The sequence below is a fragment of the Leptodactylus fuscus genome, chromosome 11 (genome assembly GCF_031893055.1).
Source record: "Leptodactylus fuscus isolate aLepFus1 chromosome 11, aLepFus1.hap2, whole genome shotgun sequence".
Lineage (NCBI taxonomy): Eukaryota > Metazoa > Chordata > Amphibia > Anura > Leptodactylidae > Leptodactylus > Leptodactylus fuscus.
Window position 1 is genome coordinate 3,441,590 of NC_134275.1, and position 20,948 is coordinate 3,462,537.

General features: G+C 47.1%; 2 protein-coding genes across 3 annotated transcripts in view; one reads left to right on the forward strand and one right to left on the reverse strand.

Annotated features, from left to right (window-relative positions):
* Positions 1-10,404, forward strand: part of ATG4A (autophagy related 4A cysteine peptidase) — a 24,403-nt gene extending 13,999 nt beyond the window's left edge. The window contains exons 3-13 of the mRNA XM_075260394.1: positions 463-534; positions 1,284-1,382; positions 1,962-2,063; positions 2,781-2,853; positions 3,737-3,816; positions 4,211-4,377; positions 4,963-5,041; positions 5,608-5,753; positions 5,923-5,979; positions 7,526-7,637; positions 9,329-10,404. Coding sequence (XP_075116495.1) covers positions 463-534; positions 1,284-1,382; positions 1,962-2,063; positions 2,781-2,853; positions 3,737-3,816; positions 4,211-4,377; positions 4,963-5,041; positions 5,608-5,753; positions 5,923-5,979; positions 7,526-7,637; positions 9,329-9,390 — 1,049 coding nt within the window. The 3' untranslated portion in view covers positions 9,391-10,404. The remainder of the gene's footprint in view (positions 1-462; positions 535-1,283; positions 1,383-1,961; positions 2,064-2,780; positions 2,854-3,736; positions 3,817-4,210; positions 4,378-4,962; positions 5,042-5,607; positions 5,754-5,922; positions 5,980-7,525; positions 7,638-9,328) is intronic.
* A 617-nt stretch (positions 10,405-11,021) lies between these two features.
* Positions 11,022-20,948, reverse strand: part of COL4A6 (collagen type IV alpha 6 chain) — a 122,938-nt gene continuing 113,011 nt past the window's right edge. For both annotated transcript variants that reach the window (XM_075259421.1, XM_075259420.1), the window contains 14 exons: positions 20,175-20,238; positions 19,934-20,008; positions 18,646-18,753; positions 18,381-18,488; positions 17,879-17,950; positions 17,541-17,666; positions 17,219-17,329; positions 15,586-15,747; positions 15,154-15,252; positions 14,287-14,430; positions 14,054-14,170; positions 13,078-13,269; positions 12,596-12,882; positions 11,022-12,306 (listed from right to left, as the gene is read on the reverse strand). In XM_075259421.1, the coding sequence (XP_075115522.1) occupies positions 12,046-12,306; positions 12,596-12,882; positions 13,078-13,269; positions 14,054-14,170; positions 14,287-14,430; positions 15,154-15,252; positions 15,586-15,747; positions 17,219-17,329; positions 17,541-17,666; positions 17,879-17,950; positions 18,381-18,488; positions 18,646-18,753; positions 19,934-20,008; positions 20,175-20,238 (1,926 nt within the window). In that variant the 3' untranslated portion in view covers positions 11,022-12,045. The remainder of the gene's footprint in view (positions 12,307-12,595; positions 12,883-13,077; positions 13,270-14,053; positions 14,171-14,286; positions 14,431-15,153; positions 15,253-15,585; positions 15,748-17,218; positions 17,330-17,540; positions 17,667-17,878; positions 17,951-18,380; positions 18,489-18,645; positions 18,754-19,933; positions 20,009-20,174; positions 20,239-20,948) is intronic.

Below are 20,948 nucleotides of genomic sequence, written 5' to 3' on the forward strand. Positions count from 1 at the left end.
ATAAATACTCTGTCCCTGATTTACTAACTAGTACTAAATGTACTAATTTTGGCTTCATTTTGGCCATCAAACCTTCCTACTTCCCATACACAACATTTATTATGTGGTTTTAGCCACTTATCACCTTTCCAAGATGTGAGAATGGCGCAAAACTCTGCGCCAGGTTAAAGGGGATAGAAAGGTCTGGACAGTGTAAGATTGCGCCAGATTCCCACTCAGATCAGACACGGAGATCAATGTGACATTTCTAGACCGGTTACGTCTCCTCCATAGTGAAGCTTGGCACACAATGTATAGAAGAACATTTGGGGTTTTGCTTTCTGTTGGATACATTGTTGCCACAAATGTGTTACTGGGACGAATGCTGTTACGTATTGTCTCTTAGCTATGAGCCGAGTCCTCAGATACATATTGGAGGGATTATATGTTACTGGGGTTGACTGGAATCTCTTTTGCTTCCAGAGAAATGTGACCTGCTGTCAGACGTAACGTCCCGCTTGTGGTTTACATACAGGAAGAAATTCTCTCCCATTGGTAAGTATTACCGCTGTCATCTGAGACGTTACTAGAGCTTGTCTGCTGCTTAATTAAAGGGGATGTCTGGGTTATTAAAAAAATAAATTAAATCCCTGTAAATGCCATAAAAGAAGCCGCTCTCTATCCAGTGTCTCTGGGGAATAGGACAGAGACCCGTCAGGTGGACGCGGGCGCAAGTGTGAACGCCCCCTAAGTCACTGCAGATCTTACTGCTGCCGTCCACTGAGGAACCCCTACCAGGTCTTACGTAACCCCAACTTCCAGGGAAGCCTGCTGGTGTATCCCCACTCCACTGCTGGTGTATCCCCACCCCACTGCTGGTGTATCCCCACCCCACTGCTGGTGTATCCCCACCCCACTGCTGGTGTATCCCCACTCCACTGCTGGTGTATCCCCACCCCACTGCTGGTGTATCCCCACTCCACTGCTGGTGTATCCCCACTCCACTGCTGGTGTATCCCCACCCCACTGCTGGTGTATCCCCACTCCACTGCTGGTGTATCCCCACTCCACTGCTGGTGTATCCCCACTCCACTGCTGGTGTATCCCCACTCCACTGCTGGTGTATCCCCACTCCACTGCTGGTGTATCCCCACTCCACTGCTGGTGTATCCCCACCCCACTGCTGGTGTATCCCCACTCCACTGCTGGTGTATCCCCACCCCAGGGATCAGCTGTTATAACGCCGTATTGTTCATCTCTTTTATATTTTTTTAATAATTTCTCATTTTCTGTTTTAAAAACAGGAGGGACTGGACCTTCCTCTGATGCCGGCTGGGGGTGTATGCTGAGGTGCGGACAGATGATGCTGGCGCAGGCCTTAATCTGCCAGCACTTAGGCCGAGGTATATAGGCTACATATATATATACAGGGTTGAGGGGATATTGTCACTCCATAGGGTGAGACCACCATATAGGTGTGTGGAGTCTTATTAAGCCATTAGTGCTCCACTGTGCAAGGGAACATGGGAAGAATGTGCACGCTGCTAATTACATCATGGAAGTCAGATTTGCATATTCTTCCCATATATATATATATATATATATATATATATATATATATATATATATATATATATATATACATTCAGACAATATGTACATTGGGCAGATTTAGGATGACCGGCTTCGCTCACATGAGTCGTCATCACCCTGGAGCCGATGGAGGTTTTGCCACCTATATGACAAGGCGATTCCTCCACCATGCTGGGGGGGGGGATATATATATATATACTAGTCGGTAGCTGCCGTACACTTTCCCCATCATTTATATCAAATGATAACATTTGTCAGAACTGATGGCTCCGCCCCCTGCATGCCTTTGCCACCGCCCCCTTGCCATATTTTTTTCCCCTTGTGTATGCCTGGAGTACAAGACGTAATAAATCTGAGACAACTCGCTCATTGTTTTTATTTTCACTCAGAATGGAGATGGGAGAAACATAAAAAGCAGCCTGAAGAATATTACCAGATCCTGCAGTGTTTTCTGGACAGGAAGAATTGCTGTTATTCTATTCATCAAATGGGTAAGAACAACGGATTCCTGGACGTCGCATCTGACGCCGCGCTGGTCACTACCGAGTATTGGTACATGTTACAGACAGAAGAGGCTTTGGACTATAAGACGCCTCAGGATCCGGGTAGCAGACAGCAGCTCTAGAGGGGTTCGTCTATCTGACTGACCCTGGTGGTCTCGGGTAGTGAAGGGGCTTCTATTCGGATCTCTTTTGCTGCACTCGGCAATATCTGGAGATAAGACGCCTTTATCTCAGCCAGTGTCTTACCTATAATACCTTATCAGTGTTTGGCTGCAAATCTCTGCCCCTTTATTTCAGCGCCCGGATCCCACTGATCTAAACCCCTGACGTGTCGAAACGTCTTTGTTACAAATTGCAGATTTCCTCTGAGTACTGTTACCTATGAAGGAGAAGCTTTTATCTGTGTCTTGAGATCTTGGTGGTGCCGTGAACACGATTTTTAGGCAATAGTGTATTTCCTCAAGACATCGGCCACATAAGAGGAAGAGATTCTTACTACATAACTGAAGATTCACGTACAGACCAATTGTAGAGACCTGATAGTGAATACTAGATGTAATAAGGCTGAGCAGCGGAATCCGCCTCCATGGCCGCAGCTGACGTGACGTACTCGCCTTCATTCAGATATCAGCCCTGTGCTGTAGACTTGTGTTGCAGATCAGTGTAACGTTGTATTTCTTCCTTTCTTTGGGTGTCATAAATCAGCACAGATGGGAGTTGGAGAAGGAAAGTCTATAGGAGAATGGTTCGGACCAAATACCGTGGCTCAGGTGCTGAAGTAAGTCACGTATCCTACTAATGTGAAAGTTTGGATGTTTGTTCCTCAATCACGCCCAAACGGGCAAACGGATTTACCTGGAATCTCACACATACATACCTTGGGTCCCAGATTGAAAGATAGGCTACTTGGTATCCCCGTAGACAACCAGAATTCACGTCCGCGAACGGTGATTGTCACTTCAGAATTCGCTGAAGGACCTAAGATGACGTCATCCCAGGCCCTTCAGCTGCTCACCCGGTTGGCTGGTGCTTCTGTGTGGGCGGAGCTATCGGGCCCCAGCAAGCAGACCAAGATGGCGCTTCTAGGGGCTCCGGAGTGTCCGGAACAAGCGCCCGTACTGTGGGACAGCAAGACGTGCATCAGCTGCCCTGTCTGTGTTCGCTCGCCGCCGGATCGAAGTATTCTGCTGTGACCGGGGAGAGGGTCGCCTGCGCCACTGTGTGGGGGTGCCAGGGATACCTGACATGTGGGGAAGGGGGGGTTTGCAGCAAAAAGGGGGGTGGGGAGGTTGACCCGGGATGGAGAGGGAGTCAGGGGCGCCGCAGGAAAGGGGGCCCGCAGAGAGGATGGGGGTACAGCGGGGGTGTGGCCGGGGTGGGAAGGGGCATGAGCGCGGGGGACGAGGGTGGCTGCGGGGAGCCAGGAGCAGCCGGTAGGTAAGGAGGCCGCGGGGACAGGCGAGGAGAAAATGGGATAGGAACGCGCAGGAGTGGACGTGGCGACACACGGCGGATCATAACCAACGGCGAATGCCTAATTATCAGAGGCTCAGCGCCAACTCAAACCCGTAGTCGAAGTCGCGGGCAGATACTAGTGTCACATAATATTAGAGATTCTCAGCAGTATTCAAGTGTATTGATCATTTTCTTCATATCCGCAGGAAACTTGCTCTGTTTGATGAGTGGAACTCACTAGCTGTTTATGTATCAATGGATAACACCGTGGTCATCGAGGATATAAGTAAGTTACACTGCCCCCTACAGACATTTATGGGACACTGCAAGCAAGGTCACCCCTGGCCAAATCAAATCAAATAGGCTTTATTGGCACGTCGGAATAGATTTTTGGCATTTCCAAAGCTAGTAAAGTGGGGGGAGGGAGTTGGAGTTGAGGGGGAGAGTATGGGGGGGGATGATTTGGGGTATAACAGTCCGTGGAGTCTCATCTTCCTCTTGTTTGGTGACAGCTGGACATGTTATACCGTGTTATAAATGTCTATGGCACCAATGTCCAAGGAAAAGCAACATAGACAGAAAAGCTAGGAGTCAGAAAGTGGAAGTTCTGATGAGTATTATGAATGCCTCTGCTTTACATTGTATTAGAAATGACTGATGTGGTTGTCTTATTGCTGCAGGGAAGATGTGCCGCCATCACCCTCACCCCTGGGGCCTGAGCGAATCTTATACCCACCAAAGTGCTTGGAGCAGAGGAAGAGGCTCGGCATGGAGGCCGCTGCTGCTGGTTGTGCCGCTGCGCCTGGGAATTAACCAGATTAATCCTGTTTATATTGATGCTTTTAAGGTACGTTTACTCGTGTTTATTTTTCAGAAGAGTTGATTCCTGGGGTCCCGATATTAAAGCTACCTGTCCTAAGCTAATATGGGCAGAGGAAGCTGAGGGTCAGTCCTTGTCTGTAATGTGGAAAAAATTAGACCTTATGCAGCACACGAGAGTCATTGGATCAGATGTGTTATAAGATCTTTGTAGCTCAGACTAAGAGATCTGTGCCCAAATATTCTCTATGGAGAGACGATCTCTGAACCAAGATCCTGCTACTGTACATGAACAATGTAAGGGGGCGTTCACACTACCACCACTGTCCGCCCTGGTGAATCCGTCCTAAACCCCGGGGAAACCGGACAGGGGACGGCTTGTCAGTGCTCAGCTGTAATCCCATTTATTTGAATGGGTTTTTAAAGGTCACCCCCGTTGTCCGCCTGCAGCCTCTCCGCCTGGAAACCGTTTTTTTGCACGGACACAGAGTCGTACATGTAGCACCAAGTCTGCTTATGGTGAAGTAGGAATAAAAGCCGTTGTCCGCCATCTGTCCTGTGCAGGCTCCTCTACCGTACAATCGGTAACGCAGTCACTCTCTTCTTCCTGCAGGAATGTTTTAAGATGCCGCAGTCACTCGGAGCGTTAGGTGGAAAACCAAATAATGCCTATTACTTTATAGGCTTTTCAGGTAAGCGGGTGAGGCGCTCTGGACTGGACTTAAAAAGGGTGAAATTGGGGGAACGTTAGTTAGTTCATTACATCGTATGGTCTGTGCGCTGCGCATAACCAGTCTAAGCTTCTGATCGTTTGTAAATTGCTTCGGACCACGACTTGTTTGTGGAAATCTCTTCTAGACTCCCTTTAAAGGGGTTCTCCTACAAAAGTAATTCATCCTCTATTCATAGAATGGGGGTAACTTACAGATCAGTGGGGGTCCGACCGCACAGATCTCCATTGATCAGGAAAACAGGTTACTTTTGTCCCCCCCATTTCGGAATAGAGTGTTGGTTGGGCAGCGCACGCGCCGATCAATTCACCCATACTGTACTTCGGCTATCTCCGCACTCTCATTGCAATGAATGGATAGATCTAACCCCTTTATATACCGAAATATAAGGACCGAAGTCAAAAAGTTACTTGTAATTGTAAATCATTGCCCAGAGAGAGACGACATCTCCAGGACAGTCTGTAGACAGCCCGAAATACAAGACCACAGGAGAGCCACGTTTGCTGATATATTTGTTCATTGTGTAGGGGATGAGCTTATATACCTGGACCCTCACACAACGCAGACCTTCGTGGACACAGAAGAGGCCGGCTCCGCGCACGATCAAACTTACCACTGCCAAAAAAATCCAAATAGGATGAAGATTCTGAACCTGGACCCGTCCGTGGCATTAGTAAGTCATTGAAGGTTCAGCCAGATTATATGCCGTGGTGACTTACTGGTCAGACAACCCAGATCACAAGCCAATGACACTCTGCATATATTATGTGTGTTATATTTAGTATATATATATATGTGTGTCCTGTAACATGATTCTAAGTCTGTTTTCTCATATTTCACAGGGGTTTTTTTGCAAAGAAGAAGCAGATTTTGATAGTTGGTGTACGACCGTAGAGAAGGTAAGTACCTGTATATATGTATTACTGCTTAGAAGGGTTGCAAGAGACTAAGGCCTTATAAATGTAGTGGCCATAATGTGCTGGAAATAGAGAATATACCTGGCTTCTATATAGGTCTTTGTCTAAGATGATATTCCAAGCCAATAATATCAAAGCCTTAAAGGGATTCTACTAGAGATGAGCGAGTACTGTTCGGATCAGCCGATCCGAACAGCACGCTCGCATGGAAATGAATGGACATAGCCGGCACGCAGGGGGTTAAGCAGCTGGCCGCCGTCAAAGCAGAAGTACCAGGTGCATCCATTCATTTCTATGGATCCGAACAGTACTCGCTCATCTCTAGATTCTACCACTAAACCAACATTTTTTCTAATTATCACTACTGGAATAGCCTTAAGAAAGCGTATGCGTCTCCTACCTGGCTTAGTCACCTCCGCTGTGCCATTCCATAGAAATACCGTTTACCGATATGCAAATGAGTTCTTTCACAGCAATGGTTGCGTCCCCATTGCTGCCAGAGAACTCTCTCCAGCGACGCCTCCATCTTCAGCTGCAACTGCCTCTTCTGTCTGGGTCAAACTGCGACGCCTGTGCAGTTGGCTCTAACAGTGAGACACCAGCAGAGCCGAGTGCGGATGCCGGCCGGCGGCCATTTTTGCATGCGCAGTCAGCTGTACTTGTGTCTCACTCATCAGAGTTGGCCCAGACGGAAGACGATGAGAGAAGGGGAGGAGGCAGCTGAAGATGGAGGCGTCGTGGAGACAGTTCTCTGGCAGTGGTGGGGACGCCCCCATCGCCGTTTGAGCACTGGGGCCCGCCCCCATTGCTGCGAGAGAACTCATTTGTATACTGGTAAAAATCTGTATTTTTACGGAATGGCGCAGCGGAGGCGACTAAGCCAGGTAGGAGACGCATACGCTTTCTTAAGGCTATTCCAGTAGTGATAATTAGAAAAATGTTGGTTTAGTGGTAGAATCCCTTTAAATCTGACATTGAGTTTGTGCGTCACATGACCGCATTGTCCGATGTTCCCCTTTACCCCGCAGTATGGTCATGGCGTTTTGACACTAAGGACCTAGCTCAGGAAAGGCCCATTGGTTCTATCTGCTCATGTTCAGCACGTTGCAGTAGGTGATATGGCCGTATTCTAGAACAGCCTTGTAAATAGAGATTAGAAGGACTTTGGCAATTTACAATCATATCTTTAAGATGTGACCACAGTCCAAACTGGGCAATGTCTGATTCTCAAGACCACCCGGTATGAGGCAGAGAGAACTGCTCGCAGTGTCTTTTGGTCTGGGGTCCCCTGTCCATCTTTACTACGACGTCTCCCACTGCAAGAGACCGACGGCAACTGCTCAAATCACCCGCTTGCCAGGGCTCACTCCAGCCTCGTATTCACATGGTGGATTGGCCAAACTTTAAGCAACAATTTCTTTATTTTTGTCACAGTTTAGCTCGCCCAGGCATTTGAGCATTTATAAGGAGACTTGGCCTTGGTTTTAGATTCTACATCGGAAATAACAATTGTTCTATTTTTCTCCAGGAGATCTTGAAGAAGCAGAGTTTACGGATGTTTGAGCTCGCACCAAAGCACCCGCCCCATTGGCCTCCATTTATACCGCCAACAAAGCCCGAGGTCTCCACGACAGGCGCAGGTTGGTGAAGTGACGATAATCTGCTATTAAATATTCCATCACATGAAGAGATTTGTGGCTGAAATTCAGAGGATTACTTTAGCCCAGGGGTAGGGAACCTTCGGCTCTCCAGCTGCTGTGAAACTACAACTCCCAGCATGCTCCATTCACTTCCATGGGAGTTCCCAGAACAGCAGAGCCAGTATGCATGCTGGGAGTTGTAGTTTTGTAACAGCTGGAGAGCCGTACGTTCCCTACCCCTGCTTTAGCCTGTAAGCAGTGACCTGTTCCTGTAATCTCCGTGCAAGGAAACCTAGTAGCTTCAATCTGAATATTTTATACAGCTATTATAGTTGGGGTATGTTCACACATAGTTTTGCACAAGACTTTTTTCACATCTAGGTTCTGCCATCCATTATCTTCACTCAGAATCAGGGCAGCGTTGGAAAAAAATTCTTATCAGCTCGCGGTTTTATTTCCAAAAATGTCACTAAGACCCCCTCAGATTAGGATTCTGTCCAGAAACAAGAGACTCTGCAGCAGCTTTGTGCTAGGAACTCCAGAGCCAAAATACAGGAGATTTTCATCATTTGTGTCTTTGCAGTGTGAACATACCCTTATTCTCCGTTTGCTTCTTTTTTGAGCAACTTTTAAGCCACGTTCATACGGGGTTTTTTGGACCGGATTTTAAGGCAGAGGCCGCTTCAGAATCCGGTCCAAAAGATGGCTACCCGCGACTGTATGCTGCTGCAGTGCTTACAGTGCATCGGCATTCTGTCCCGGATTGGGCCCAAATGACCAGGCCTAGTCGGGTGGGAGTGTTGTGCCACGGATGATTCAGCCACGGAATCCGCATCAAGAAAGGGCATGTCACTTCTTGCGGAAAAAGGAACCCATTGAATTCAATGGGAGGCGGTTTTTTGACCCGGATTCTGAGGCGGATTCTGTGTCAAAGTCCGGACCAAAAAACTCTGTGTGGCCCCGGCCTTAGAAAGGTTTTCCCCAGTGGCAGCCATGGTAGCGGCTGCCACAGGGCCCGGGACATTAGGAGCCCGGTGACAACCGCTAGCCCTGCAGGTTTTTTTTTTGTTTTGTTTTTAATAAGCCGTTACCGGCTAGAATTACTCCTGCCGGTAATGGGCCCTATATACTTACTGATCCTGGCAGGGGCCGGGATTGGTAAATGATGGCACGGGCCCCACAAGCACTATTATACTTATACTATTATACCCCGAGCGTAACGATTGGAGCCCCGGGAGAGGTAAGATAACATAAAAAGCTGTGTTACCAGTTGGTCAAGGTCTTCAGTGTTGGTTGGGAAGGGGGGGGGCGCTATTCCTAGTTACGCCACTGGTTTTCCCAAGTACATGTGCAGAAACATTCCCTTCATTGGCCATTGTATATGGTCGGGATTGAGTTCACACGCGCCCATTGCATCTTTTGCACAAAGCCTCAGGTGCTGCATGCAGTTTTAGGCTGAGGCTCCACGTTGCAGAAACGCTTTGTTGTTGGAAATTCTGTTGCATTTTTTTGAGCCAAAGCCGGGAGAGGATCGAGCAGAAGAATAAGAAGCTTCCTCTACATTTCTCCTTCCTTGTGCAGCCATTCCTGGCTTTGGCTCCAAAAACCGCAACAACAAAAAAAAATCTGTGTCTCCGCAATGCGAGGCCTCAGGCGTTTGCCGCTGACATCCCGTTTCTCTTTCCCCACAGAACTTATTGAATCCACCGATAAACTGTTTGAGGAGGAGGAGTTTGAGATCCTGACCGTGTGACGAGGCGTTGGCCACCACTGGATCACTGATGCAAGCTTCACTAGCCAGAAAGTGCCTCAAACACCGCGGAGAACAGAGCACAACATGGGGGCATCGGACTAACGGCAGAAGTTCTACAGAGACCTCCATGTAGAGAATCGCTCCTGTTCCTTGCATGTCTCCGGGATCGCACCGCAGGTTGTTTCCGGCCACACTCGCGGTGTCAGATGAGTGACGTCACAGGCCAATGTATTCTACAGTATAGCGGTAGCAGCAATGGTTGGCGTCTCCTCTGCAATACCCGAACCTATAGCGTCTTACGGGCTCTTCTTGTATTATGTAACACTTCCATGCTGGAAAGGAAACCTATGTAACTGTTCTTTGCAAGAAATGTAACAATGATTTGGGTTGTCTGTGTCTAGATTAGTGACCTTTCTCCATGAACGTGTCCTGTCCTCTCTGATGCAATTGTACGAGAGGATGATGAACTCCAGCCAGCGTCTTGTATTATCATGTTGCAGTGTCTGAATGATGTCTAATAATCACATGGGGCGAGTGATGATTTGTTTGTTTGTTTTTATAGCTGCAACAGTTTGTAAAACTTTATTGACAATCACGTGTTCTATTTGTGCCAAGTCACTTCTACCAGTCCATAGCAATACTGTATCTGTAAGTGGAGCCATCTTGTCCGCGGCGGCGAGGGTTACACGCAATGCCTTTGTTTTCTTGCATCTGTTCAGCACCAAAAGACAAACATGTAATAGTCGCTTCTATGTGTCATGTCCGTCACTCACAATGTACCCGTCGCTCGCACACAGAGGGGCGGCCATAAGACGTCTGCTCCTCTGTGTGTCAATGCTTGTCTGCAGGATAGAACACAGATTTATTTCCACGCGGTCATGGACGCCGCAGGATTCTTCTTCTTTCACACTTTTTTATATAGATAGATTTTTAAGCGACTTGATGGGACACGGAGACGTTCGCCAGGCAGTGTTTGTTTTTTTTAACTTTTCACTACATGAGAACTTTACTGCACTCAGGTTTGGTTTATTACGCATGAATAAATTCATTGTGTATTATTCACTCTATAGGTGTCTTATATGTTGTTATAAGAGAGATCCTAGACTGTCTAGAGCAGGGGTAAGGAACGTACGGCTCTCCAGCTGTTGCAAAACTACAACTCCCAGCATGCATACTGGCTCTGCTGTTCTGGGAACTCCCATGGAAGTGACTGGAGCATGCTGGGAGTTGTAGTTTCACAGCAGCTGGACGGCCAAGGTTCCCTAGCCCTGGTCTAGAGCTTGGGGCCAAGTAAAGGAGTATTAGCGAAGCGGTCCTATAGTCGTCCATACACTATATACAGCTGGTGGCCAAGTATAGGAGTATAACAAGTATTACTGGAGAGTCCCTATGGCTACAAGCTGTATACAGTGTATGGGTGGCTATAGGACCCCTTCTATAATACTCATCTAGTTTGCCGTCCGTACACGTTCTACAGATTGTGGCCAATTTTCTGGGGCAATTCCAATTGTTGACCCATGAAGAGCTGATCTGTACCGCGTCCTATGCCGCCAGTGTTATAGCCTTCCTCATATAATACACCGTCATCCTATTTTCTACTCAAAGACATCACGGACACGGCTTTACTCGGGATCATTTTTATTTATAATGTACACAGTGGTTGTCGCTCTCCAAATCTTTCGATACAAAGTTTCCCTTCCACAGTCTTGTTCATCGTTGCGAGACCTTCGCTGTAACTGACATAATGTTCTATCCTATGGTGAAGAATAACAGAGATTCCCCTCGGTCGTCCTGAACCTAAAGGTTGAGCTCGGCGATAGTGGAATCCAAGACAAACAGCTTTGGAATAAAAATCTTAGAAAGTAAAAGCACAAGCTACAAATATAATCCACTAGAATTTACAGATTCACGGTGTTATCTCTGACTCGTATAGAGGAAAACGTGAAAAAAAATCTTTATAATTACAAAATAGAAGCACCGAGGCTACCTCGGAAAGACCTGGGGCTAGTGGTCAGCGATACAAGTCGTGGCTGTAGACGTCTGCCGGCGTCTTGTGAGGCTTATTCACACAGTGCTGTTGTTGTATATGTATGGCGAGGACAACGGGATCAGTGCGTTGCGCTCTCTACGCCATAACGTACTGTGCGCACAAGCCGTAGCACCGCCATAGTTATGCTCTAATATACAATAGTGTAATAAAATAGAATACGACAATATGACTTATAATATCACAATATGGCGGCATCCTCAGTAGCAATTCACCTTAATACAAGGGGGGAAGGGAAAGGAGCTTGGTGCGGTATCTTAGGGTGAGCCTTATAAACTATGGGGCTGTGACGGGGCGGCCCCAGCTAGTCGCGCTCATGTATGACAGTACAGGCCTTTCTGAGGTAGCCGTGAATAATACACTATTGTAAGACAAAAGTAAAAGGTTAGCACCATCTTTTTTTTTTTTTCCAAAATGTGACCTGTCCATACTTCATTGTACGGCGTCGCCCTCATCGGCCCACCAATGAGTTTACAGCAGATGTTCTTGCCATTTTCCTAAAAAGTGCCTTGTTGTCACCTCCGAGCCCCTTGGCCAGCTTGCTTGCCTTTTCTATACATTGACCGAGGCTGGAAAATCGAGCCCAAGTTCATGGAAAGGCGGCCGTGCTACAAGTTCTTCATGCAAACCTGACAGCGGCTCACACGGGTTCGAAGCTGCCCAGACTTCAGCGTTTCAGACGGAGGAGCGACGCCGAATTGTTGCCTTTCTTCTACGGTGGTGAGCCAGAAACTGTACTTGTTTGCAAAATAATGGCAAGTCCCTCTTCCTCCGTTGCATTCAATAAAGGGAGTAGCCCGGAAATCTTCTAAGCAGGATCCAGGGGATACCAAGGACTGGCCGCCTCCTTCTGCGCCGGCCGCTGTGTGCTGTGGAAACAATCAGCAGGATGGTTAAGTAGGATAAGCTAAAAGGTTTGGGTTAAAAACAACGTTGCAATTTTTTGGCAGAAATTGGGTATCTGGTGTAGGGGACATGATGACTGCGCCCCTATTACTGCTAATGTGAAGCCGTCTCTTTTCTAGCTCGTTAGATTCATCATTTGCAGCAGTTTACTGTCATAAAGGACGCCCGACATCTAAGCCGGTCACAAGCACTGAGAAGTCTTCATGACTTTGGAATAAGAAACATAAGCTGAAGATACAACATCATTATTACCATAAGAAAAGAGTATCCTATCCAAAGACTCCTCCAGCCTTCCGGACACTGAGGGATTGTGTTGTCTTGGCTGTGAACAGCAATGGCCTGAGACGGCGCCTCGCACACCGAGCAGCGGCTGATGTAGTTTCTTATTTGTGTGCTGGACACCGGCATCATGGGAATAGGGGCGGTGGTGGAGAGCCAGTACGACTTGTCATTCCTGCTGGCGTAGTAGCAGACCTCATTGATGTTGCAGTAAATAAAAGGCATGGTGCTAAATCGAGGTAGACAAGATCCAGCGAGACCTAAACGGAAAGTGAAATGAACAAAATCACTCAACAGCCCACGCAGGATCAATACACCCATATACCAGATCCCAATCCAACATGCACAATGAGCTGCAGATTGCCCCACACCTTGTGGGTTGATGGTGATGTATCGGCACAACAAATCCACCACATGACCACGGCCGTAGGGATCAGATCAGAGAGGTGACTTACCAAGGTCCTGATTATGAGCCTTCTCCTGTCCTTCTACATAGAGCAGACTGTATCCATCCCAAAGCTTGTTCATTCCAACAGGACATGGAGGAATCTGTTCGGCCTGGCTGTGTTTTACTAAAGTATAGCCAACGCTGACACTCCGTCCGGGCATGCCGGGTAATCCTAAAATGCCTTGCTTTCCAGGGGAACCTGTGGTTGTGAACAGATGGAGAAAAAATTGGATAAGCTTATGGCAGATGAGGTGGTGGAGGTCTATGCTCTCAGCAAGGTGGGCTGCTAAGAAGACACCAAGGGCCAGATAGGGTGGTGATCATTATAGACAATGGCGTGACTTCAGGGGGTGCAGAGGGTGTAGTCACTCCGGGACTCAGGAGTCTTAGGGGGATCAATACTGAGATTGCAGCTTCTATCTGACCCATAAGCCAAGAAGACCCACAGATGACCCGACCACACTAAGGTGGATTAAACTCCTTAGCGCCCCCCCTGCCTCTACATGGGTTCTTCTAATTCTTGTACATCTCCTTGTCTGGTTATGATCGTGCCATAAGACGGGGAACCTCACTGATCCCCATGACTGTCTTGTACTCATGACTCCCGGGTTCCTGTCGGTCTCCAATTCCGCAGCCAGGACTGACCGGGGATGGATGATCCGTGCGACCAGTGATCGGCCGAGCGATCATTTCCTGTTTAAGCAATGAGATCAGTGGCCCCAGGAAGCGTCATAAGGGGAACAGTGGAGATGAATGAGGTGTCGTGTCTCTGGTCTTATAGCCAATTCTGACTCTTGTTATTTTTCAGTTATCGGCCACACAACCCCTTTCATTGAGATGACTGGCAAGCTTGGTTTGGAAGAAGACGAATACTGGAGTAACAAGCTTTGTATATGCGTTTATGCTTTGCAGAATTTCCACCAGATGTAACAAGGCAGATTCACCAATCTCTAGTTTATCTATTCATTTTCTGCAATGATTACCTTCATAGCCGGGGGGTCCGGGAAGGCCGGGCTCACCAGGATCTCCAGAGAATCCAGGCTGACCCGGAGAACCATTTCTTCCCATCTGTCCTTGCCGGCCAGGTTGGCCTTTTCCACCTGAAATAAGTTGTTACATTGTTACAGTGATCTGCACAAACATCAGAGACAAAACGGTAACAATGAAGAGAAGAAAAGATAAGACAAAGGCCCGTGTGGAGTTTTCGCTTCCATACCTGGCAGTCCTGATGATCCCGGTTTACCACGATCTCCAGCTCCACCATCAATTCCATTAATTCCAGGCAGACCAGGATTTCCAAGGGGATACTGAAAGTCATCAACGGGAGGGAGACCTGGAAGTCCGGTGGGACCGGGGGGACCTGAACGGACAAATAATCACGTTATCGCCAAACAGCGGAATACAGGCGACATAGATGTCCGTTATTATAGAAGATATATAGAAGATATTTCATCGTAGGACTCTGCCGCCATTTATTTTATAATTCTACAAATCTTACACGTTATTTGCACATTATTTGTCGCTATTTTCTGCCTGAGCACTCGAGACTCTGCATTCTGGCGTGTAAGTCATATTATACATCAGAGTAGAAGGGTCTTTTCTCTTGTATACTAATCCAAGTATATGGTTTAGAGAATATCTGCAAATTCTATCCCACTTTAGGAGCCAGACCAGTATATTGCACACTTGTGACCGCGGCTCAGTTGAAATGGTAGACACAGGAGCCCTGTTATCATCAGTGGTATGACCCCCCCCCCCCCCTCCCCAGCAGGCGCACACTTAGGATATACAGTTCTGTCTCCCTGCAGCCACTATATATCAGTATACAATCCACAAATGAATGACGCAGTTCACTAGCTCCCCCTAGTGGAGTTGACAGTAGCCAAAATCTGAATATTTATGTTTAGGAAGTTGATTTGGAGCTGCGCAACAGAAGACGGAGCTCAGAGGTCAACAGATCATAAGAAATGAATAAGCACAGACTGTATATATATATATATATATATATATATATATATATATATATATATATATACTGTAATATGTTCATTGTGTGATTAGAAGTTGTCACTCCAGGACTCACCTGCGTTGCCCTTTCCTCCTTTAGCACCAGGAAATCCAGAATCTCCCACAGGACCTTCTCTTCCAGGAGCGCCCATGGATCCAGGATCTCCCCTCAGGCCTAAGTGGGGCAAGAAAAAAATGTAACATGGTCCTCTTATGGCAAAAGGGTGTGGGGGTTGGTGAACGGGCAACTTATCGTTTTGAGATCCACATTGTTTAGAAATCCGTGAAGAATTAATGCAGAAAGTATAATGGAGAATAATTGTAGAAGTCTTCCTCATACAAAGAATAAGCCGGCATTCATGTACTCTGGAATAATTCACACCCTCCTTATCATTTACCATTCTTTAGATAAATGACACATTTTGCTATAGGCACGGTTCCAAAAATCCTGCCAGCTCCTCTTTGCCCGCACAGACAGACATATCACAGATTGAGGGGTCACATCTACCTTTCACTCCAGGGGCTCCGGGGCTTCCAGGATTTCCTGGGATCCCTGAATCTCCCTTTATTCCGCCTCTTCCTGGTCCTCCTGGTATTCCAGGGTCTCCTGTATCTCCCTGATTTGAGGCAGGACCTGGGGGTCCACGTGGGCCCGGGCGCCCTGGCATTCCTGAAATCACACAAAGAAAGAAGCAGGTTTTACTAAATAGTTTAGCTCACAGACTACTGGGACATAGAGATGACATAGAGCAGGGGTCACTGCTCAAGACCACCGACTAATAGAATGAAGAACAAGTCTCCATCTGGTGAACACAACCTGTCTGTATTGTACATGGGGAGACATTGTATAGTCAGAGCAACGGCAACCAGCAGGTGACGGAGATCAGACCTATCTGAGAAGGGGATAAAGAGTCACAGATATTACAGCACTTCCCTCTATTTCCTACTAACAGTATAAGCCCGTGATAGCGAACCTATGGTATGGGTGCCAGAGGTTGTACTCAGAGCCCTCTCTTTGGGCACCCACCTGTGCAGCAGATTATACTGTGTAGGGGCCACTGTGGAGCAGATTATACTGTGTGGGCCATTGTGCAGCAGATTATATTGTGTGGGGGTCACTGTGCAGCGGATTTTACTGTGTGGGGGCCACTGTGCAGCAGATTGTACTGTGTGGAGGCCACTGTGCAGCAGATTGTACTGTGTGGAGGCCACTGTGCAGCGGATTATACTGTGTGGAGGCCACTGTTCAGCAGATTATACTTTGTGGGGGCCACTGTGCAGCAGATTATACTGTGTGGAGGCCACTGTGCAGCAGATTATACTGTGTGGAGGCCACTGTGCAGCAGACTATACTGTGTGGAGGCCACTGTGCAGCAGATTGTACTGTGTGGAGGCCACTGTGCAGCAGATTATACTGTGTGGAGGCCACTGTTCAGCAGATTATACTGTGTGGGGATCACTGTGCAGCAGATTATACTGTGTGGGGGCCACTGTGGAGCAGATTATACTGTGTGGAGGCCACTGTGCAGCAGATTACACTGTGTGGAGGCCACTGTGCAGCAGATTATACTGTGTGGGGGCCACTGTGGAGCAGATTCTACTGTGTGGAGGCCACTGTGCAGCAGATTACACTGTGTGGAGGCCACTGTGCAGCAGATTGTACTGTGTGGAGGCCACTGTGCACAGATTGTACTGTGTGGAGGCCACTGTGCAGCAGATTGTACTGTGTGGGGGTCACTGTGCAGCAGATTATACTGTGTGGGGGCCACTGTGCAGCAGATTATACTGTGTGGGGGGCACCGTGCAGCAGATTATATTGTGTGGAGGCCACTGTTGAGCTGATTATACTTTGTGGAGCCGATTGTGCTGTGTGGGGGTCACAGTGGAGCAGAAAGCTCTATACATAATGTTCCCTGCGGAGATCTCGCAGCAAGCACACGGACCCCATTATAGTCTATGGGGATCTGTGTGCTGTCACTGGCACACTGCTTGCAAATGTGTTCGGTATTCCCTTTGGGATGGGGGAGGGGTCCATGCGGACTCCACCCAACAGATTACCAATGCAGATGTGAACCAGGCCTTACGCTTGTACGATATATACATGATAAGAATAGTATACAGTACAGATATTGTAGACTTACCCATCTCTCCATCTCTTCCGAAGGGTCCGGGGTCTCCAGGTAATCCAGGTATAACATTAGATAACCCTGGAGGTCCGGGAAGTCCAGGCGGCCCAGGAACACCAGGTAAGCCTAAAAAGAACATTTTAGTCATAGATTAACTTCAAGTCTGGAGAAGGTATACATAACATAATATAATATACAGTATATTCACCTTTACATAGGAATTGCTTTACCCAAGTGCTGATACAGATCATGGACATTGCCATTGTTACTGTACTCTTAAAGCAATGTGTGAATACACTCTTACACTGACCACGAATACAGAAGGTTCTGGTCTTACCTGGATCTCCGCTGACGCCTTTCACACCATTAATACCCGGCTGTCCCGGGACTGTGTTGGAGAAGCCCCTTTCACCTTTGGACCCTGGGAATCCCGGTGACCCCGGGCGCCCTGCTTCACTTAAACCTTTCATTTTAGGGAAAAAAAATATATATATTTAATTAAAACCCAATTAACAGTAAAACAAACATTACATTTTACCAGCTTTTTAATGCAAATCCCGGAAGCCTTTGTCCTGCACCAGGAATACTCAAACCAATTGGGGCGCCTTGACTAAGACTAGCAATCTTGTATTCACAGTAACAGTAACCCGTATTATTCAGGGAGTCGATACGTACCAGGCGTGCCCGGTGAGCCCCTTGTGCCAGGCAAACCATTCAGTCCATCCAAACCTGGAAAACCTGGAAAACCTGAAATACAGGAAAAAATATATTTCTAAATAAAAGAGGGTCAATGATGAATTTGGACTTACAAACTAAAATGCCATTATTTAATTTTTTTTTGCAGCATTTACACCATGTAGGAAAAATTTTTTTTTTGATGCCAGCTTTCAACGTGTGCAAGGAAACCGGTTATAAATCAGCAATTTCCTAATATAAATTCGAAGTAATCCGGTGCGGGGTCTCTATTTCCTACACATCTCTATACACTACGTTCTTTCACAGTTCCTCTGGAATAATAAACTGATTTTTGAGGATTATTTCACCTCTCCTTATAATACTTTCCAGGTAACAAGGATACTGTGTGATGGGTAATGTGCCTGTATGCAGTTATTCTAATATACAAGGTAAGACCTCCTATAGGTTCACTATATACATAGCACGATGTGGACTATTGTACCTTTAACACCTGGAGCGCCCACAGGTCCGGGGAATCCTGGTGGTCCTGGTAATCCCGGGGTTCCCACAAGTCCAGGGTTTCCTCTAAATCCTTGCAGGCCGGGAGAACCTAAAGAAGAGCAATGGGATTGGTTAATACTATGGATGAAGCACCTATAGCAATATCCGTTACATGCATCAGGATCTCAGTTCTTAGAGTTTTGGTTTTTTTGGGGGAAAATCTAAATGTTATATATAAAAGGCAAGTAGTAAATCCTATACGGCACCTGGTTGTCCTGGACGCCCGAGATCTCCGATCAGTCCTTTTAGTCCGGGGCTTCCTGGAGTTCCAATTAATCCAGTGTCCCCGGGGGATCCATTGTATCCTCTCCCACCTGCAAAGGTAACATAGTGTTAGGTAAGTTCTGTGCTCAAGTGATGTCCGCTCCCATCTACTCATCTCCACTCCGTGTAGCTTACATTTCCCACATTATTGATATATATATATTATACTTCTGGATCCGTCATATACTCCAATGATGCCTGATGAACCCTATGAACTATAATGGGATCCATCAGGTTCTCTCCATGGCGTCTCTCATTTTACTGGACGGAGTAATCTCATTTTGTCCGGCATTTTCGACAGGATCTGTTAGGGAGGTTTCTAAGTGAGATATGATGTGATATGCCATAACCTGCTGATCAGCGCGTGTCCAACTTCTGGAACCCGAACGATTAGTAGAATAAAAGGACGAGTTAGTAAGTGACAGTGACTCCATGACAGCCCCGCTGACACCACAAGGGCTGTTCTACAAGGGGCCATAGCAATATCCCATAACCCATAGCCCATAATGAATTGGAAAGTTGGGAAGCAAAATTTGAGATAGACCTCAAAATCTGCTGTGTGTGAACATACCCTAAGGCTAGATGTACACGAACAAGGTGCAAAATGGCTGTGAAAGCATGCATTTTTCACAGCCATCTTGCACCCAAGGGGGCGCCCGTTTTCACAGTTCCCCCATATAGTTCAGTGTAGGGAGAGACCCGTGAAAACGGCTGAAAATAGAACATGACTTATAGTTTGACAGTCAGTGACAATGGGCCATCGAAGTAACAGTCCTGAGAATCGCCGCCATTCACGGACATACTGCCGGACGACACAGTCATGTGAACAAAGCTCTGACTTCTAATAACTTATCTACAATCACCCCATCACTCCTCTCCTGCAATCCACCAGTATTTGTTATCTATTAAAAGGGTTTTCCAAGCCCTGAAGGTAATTGAGAACGATGAAGGTCATTAGTATCAGATCCGACCCCTGGACCCCGTCCCAATCGGCAGCCGGAAGTCGTATATTAGGTATATAGCCAGAAGCAAGTGATTGGGAGCGGGGTTGCACCACAACAGTGTATGGCGCTCTGTAGACTGTATACAGCTTTGGGTCAGTACAGTGACACCTGGATCTGCAGGGCGGCTTCTAGCTGTATACGACTTCCAATGCCTGAAAGATATGACCGGGTGTCGGACTACAATGGATCTGATTCTGATGACCCGTGGGATCAGTATACACATTACCTGGATTTCCTGGGGAACCTCGATCTCCTTTGGGCCCTGGAATACCCGACTGTCCCAGTGATTCTCCGCGTTCACCTATAAAGGAGAGAAGACAAGGATTATTATTATAGCGGTCCCCTTATTGGGTCCCCCTGTTCTCCTGTGGGTCCTGTGGATTGGGGATCGGTGTCCATAACGGTGCAACTCCTTTAATGGAACAGTTGATAGATAACGTAGGTGAGAATTTTCATAGTATAATCACCTTTAATTCCAGGTCGACCAGGGGAGCCTGCAAAACCGGGGGGCCCCGCTAATCCTTCTGCACCCTACGAATGACAAATAAAAGGTGATAATAACGAAAAATAATGAGGTTACTTTATAAGAACATGGTTAGCGGTGGTCTCATGTAACTAGTGATGTGTATACAGGACTGAGGCGCTGCAGTGGTGGTCTCACATGTCCATTGCTTTTGTTTTGAGGCTGCAGAAGTTATTTTGTTTTTCCTTATATGTAGATTGTGACCCCCCTATAGGGATATATATATATATATGGATCACAATGTACATTTTTCCTTTGTAGAGATGAGCAAGTACTATTCGAAACTCCCGTTTCGAATAGCACGCACTCATAGGAATGAATGGACACAGCTGGCACGCAGGGGGTTAAGCCACCGGCAAAGTCTGCGTGCCGGCCGCTTCCATTCATTCCTATGGGTGCGTGCTGTTCGAAACAGCCTTTTCGGATAGTACGCACTCATCTCTACATTATCACTATGTCTTTGTAGAATGGGAGGAAATCCATGCAAACACAGAGAGAACATACAAACTCCTTGCACGTGTTGTCCTTGGCAGAATTCAAACCCAGGACTCCAGTGCTGCAAGGCTGCAGTGCTAACCACTGAGCCACTGTGTTGCCCCGATACTGCAGAAGTTAGCCGAGTACAGTGCTGGGCTTTACACCCATAAAGTCAAATAAAGCAGCAGATAAACATGGACGCCGATTCATCCACGGACTGCAGTCATTGCATATATTATAT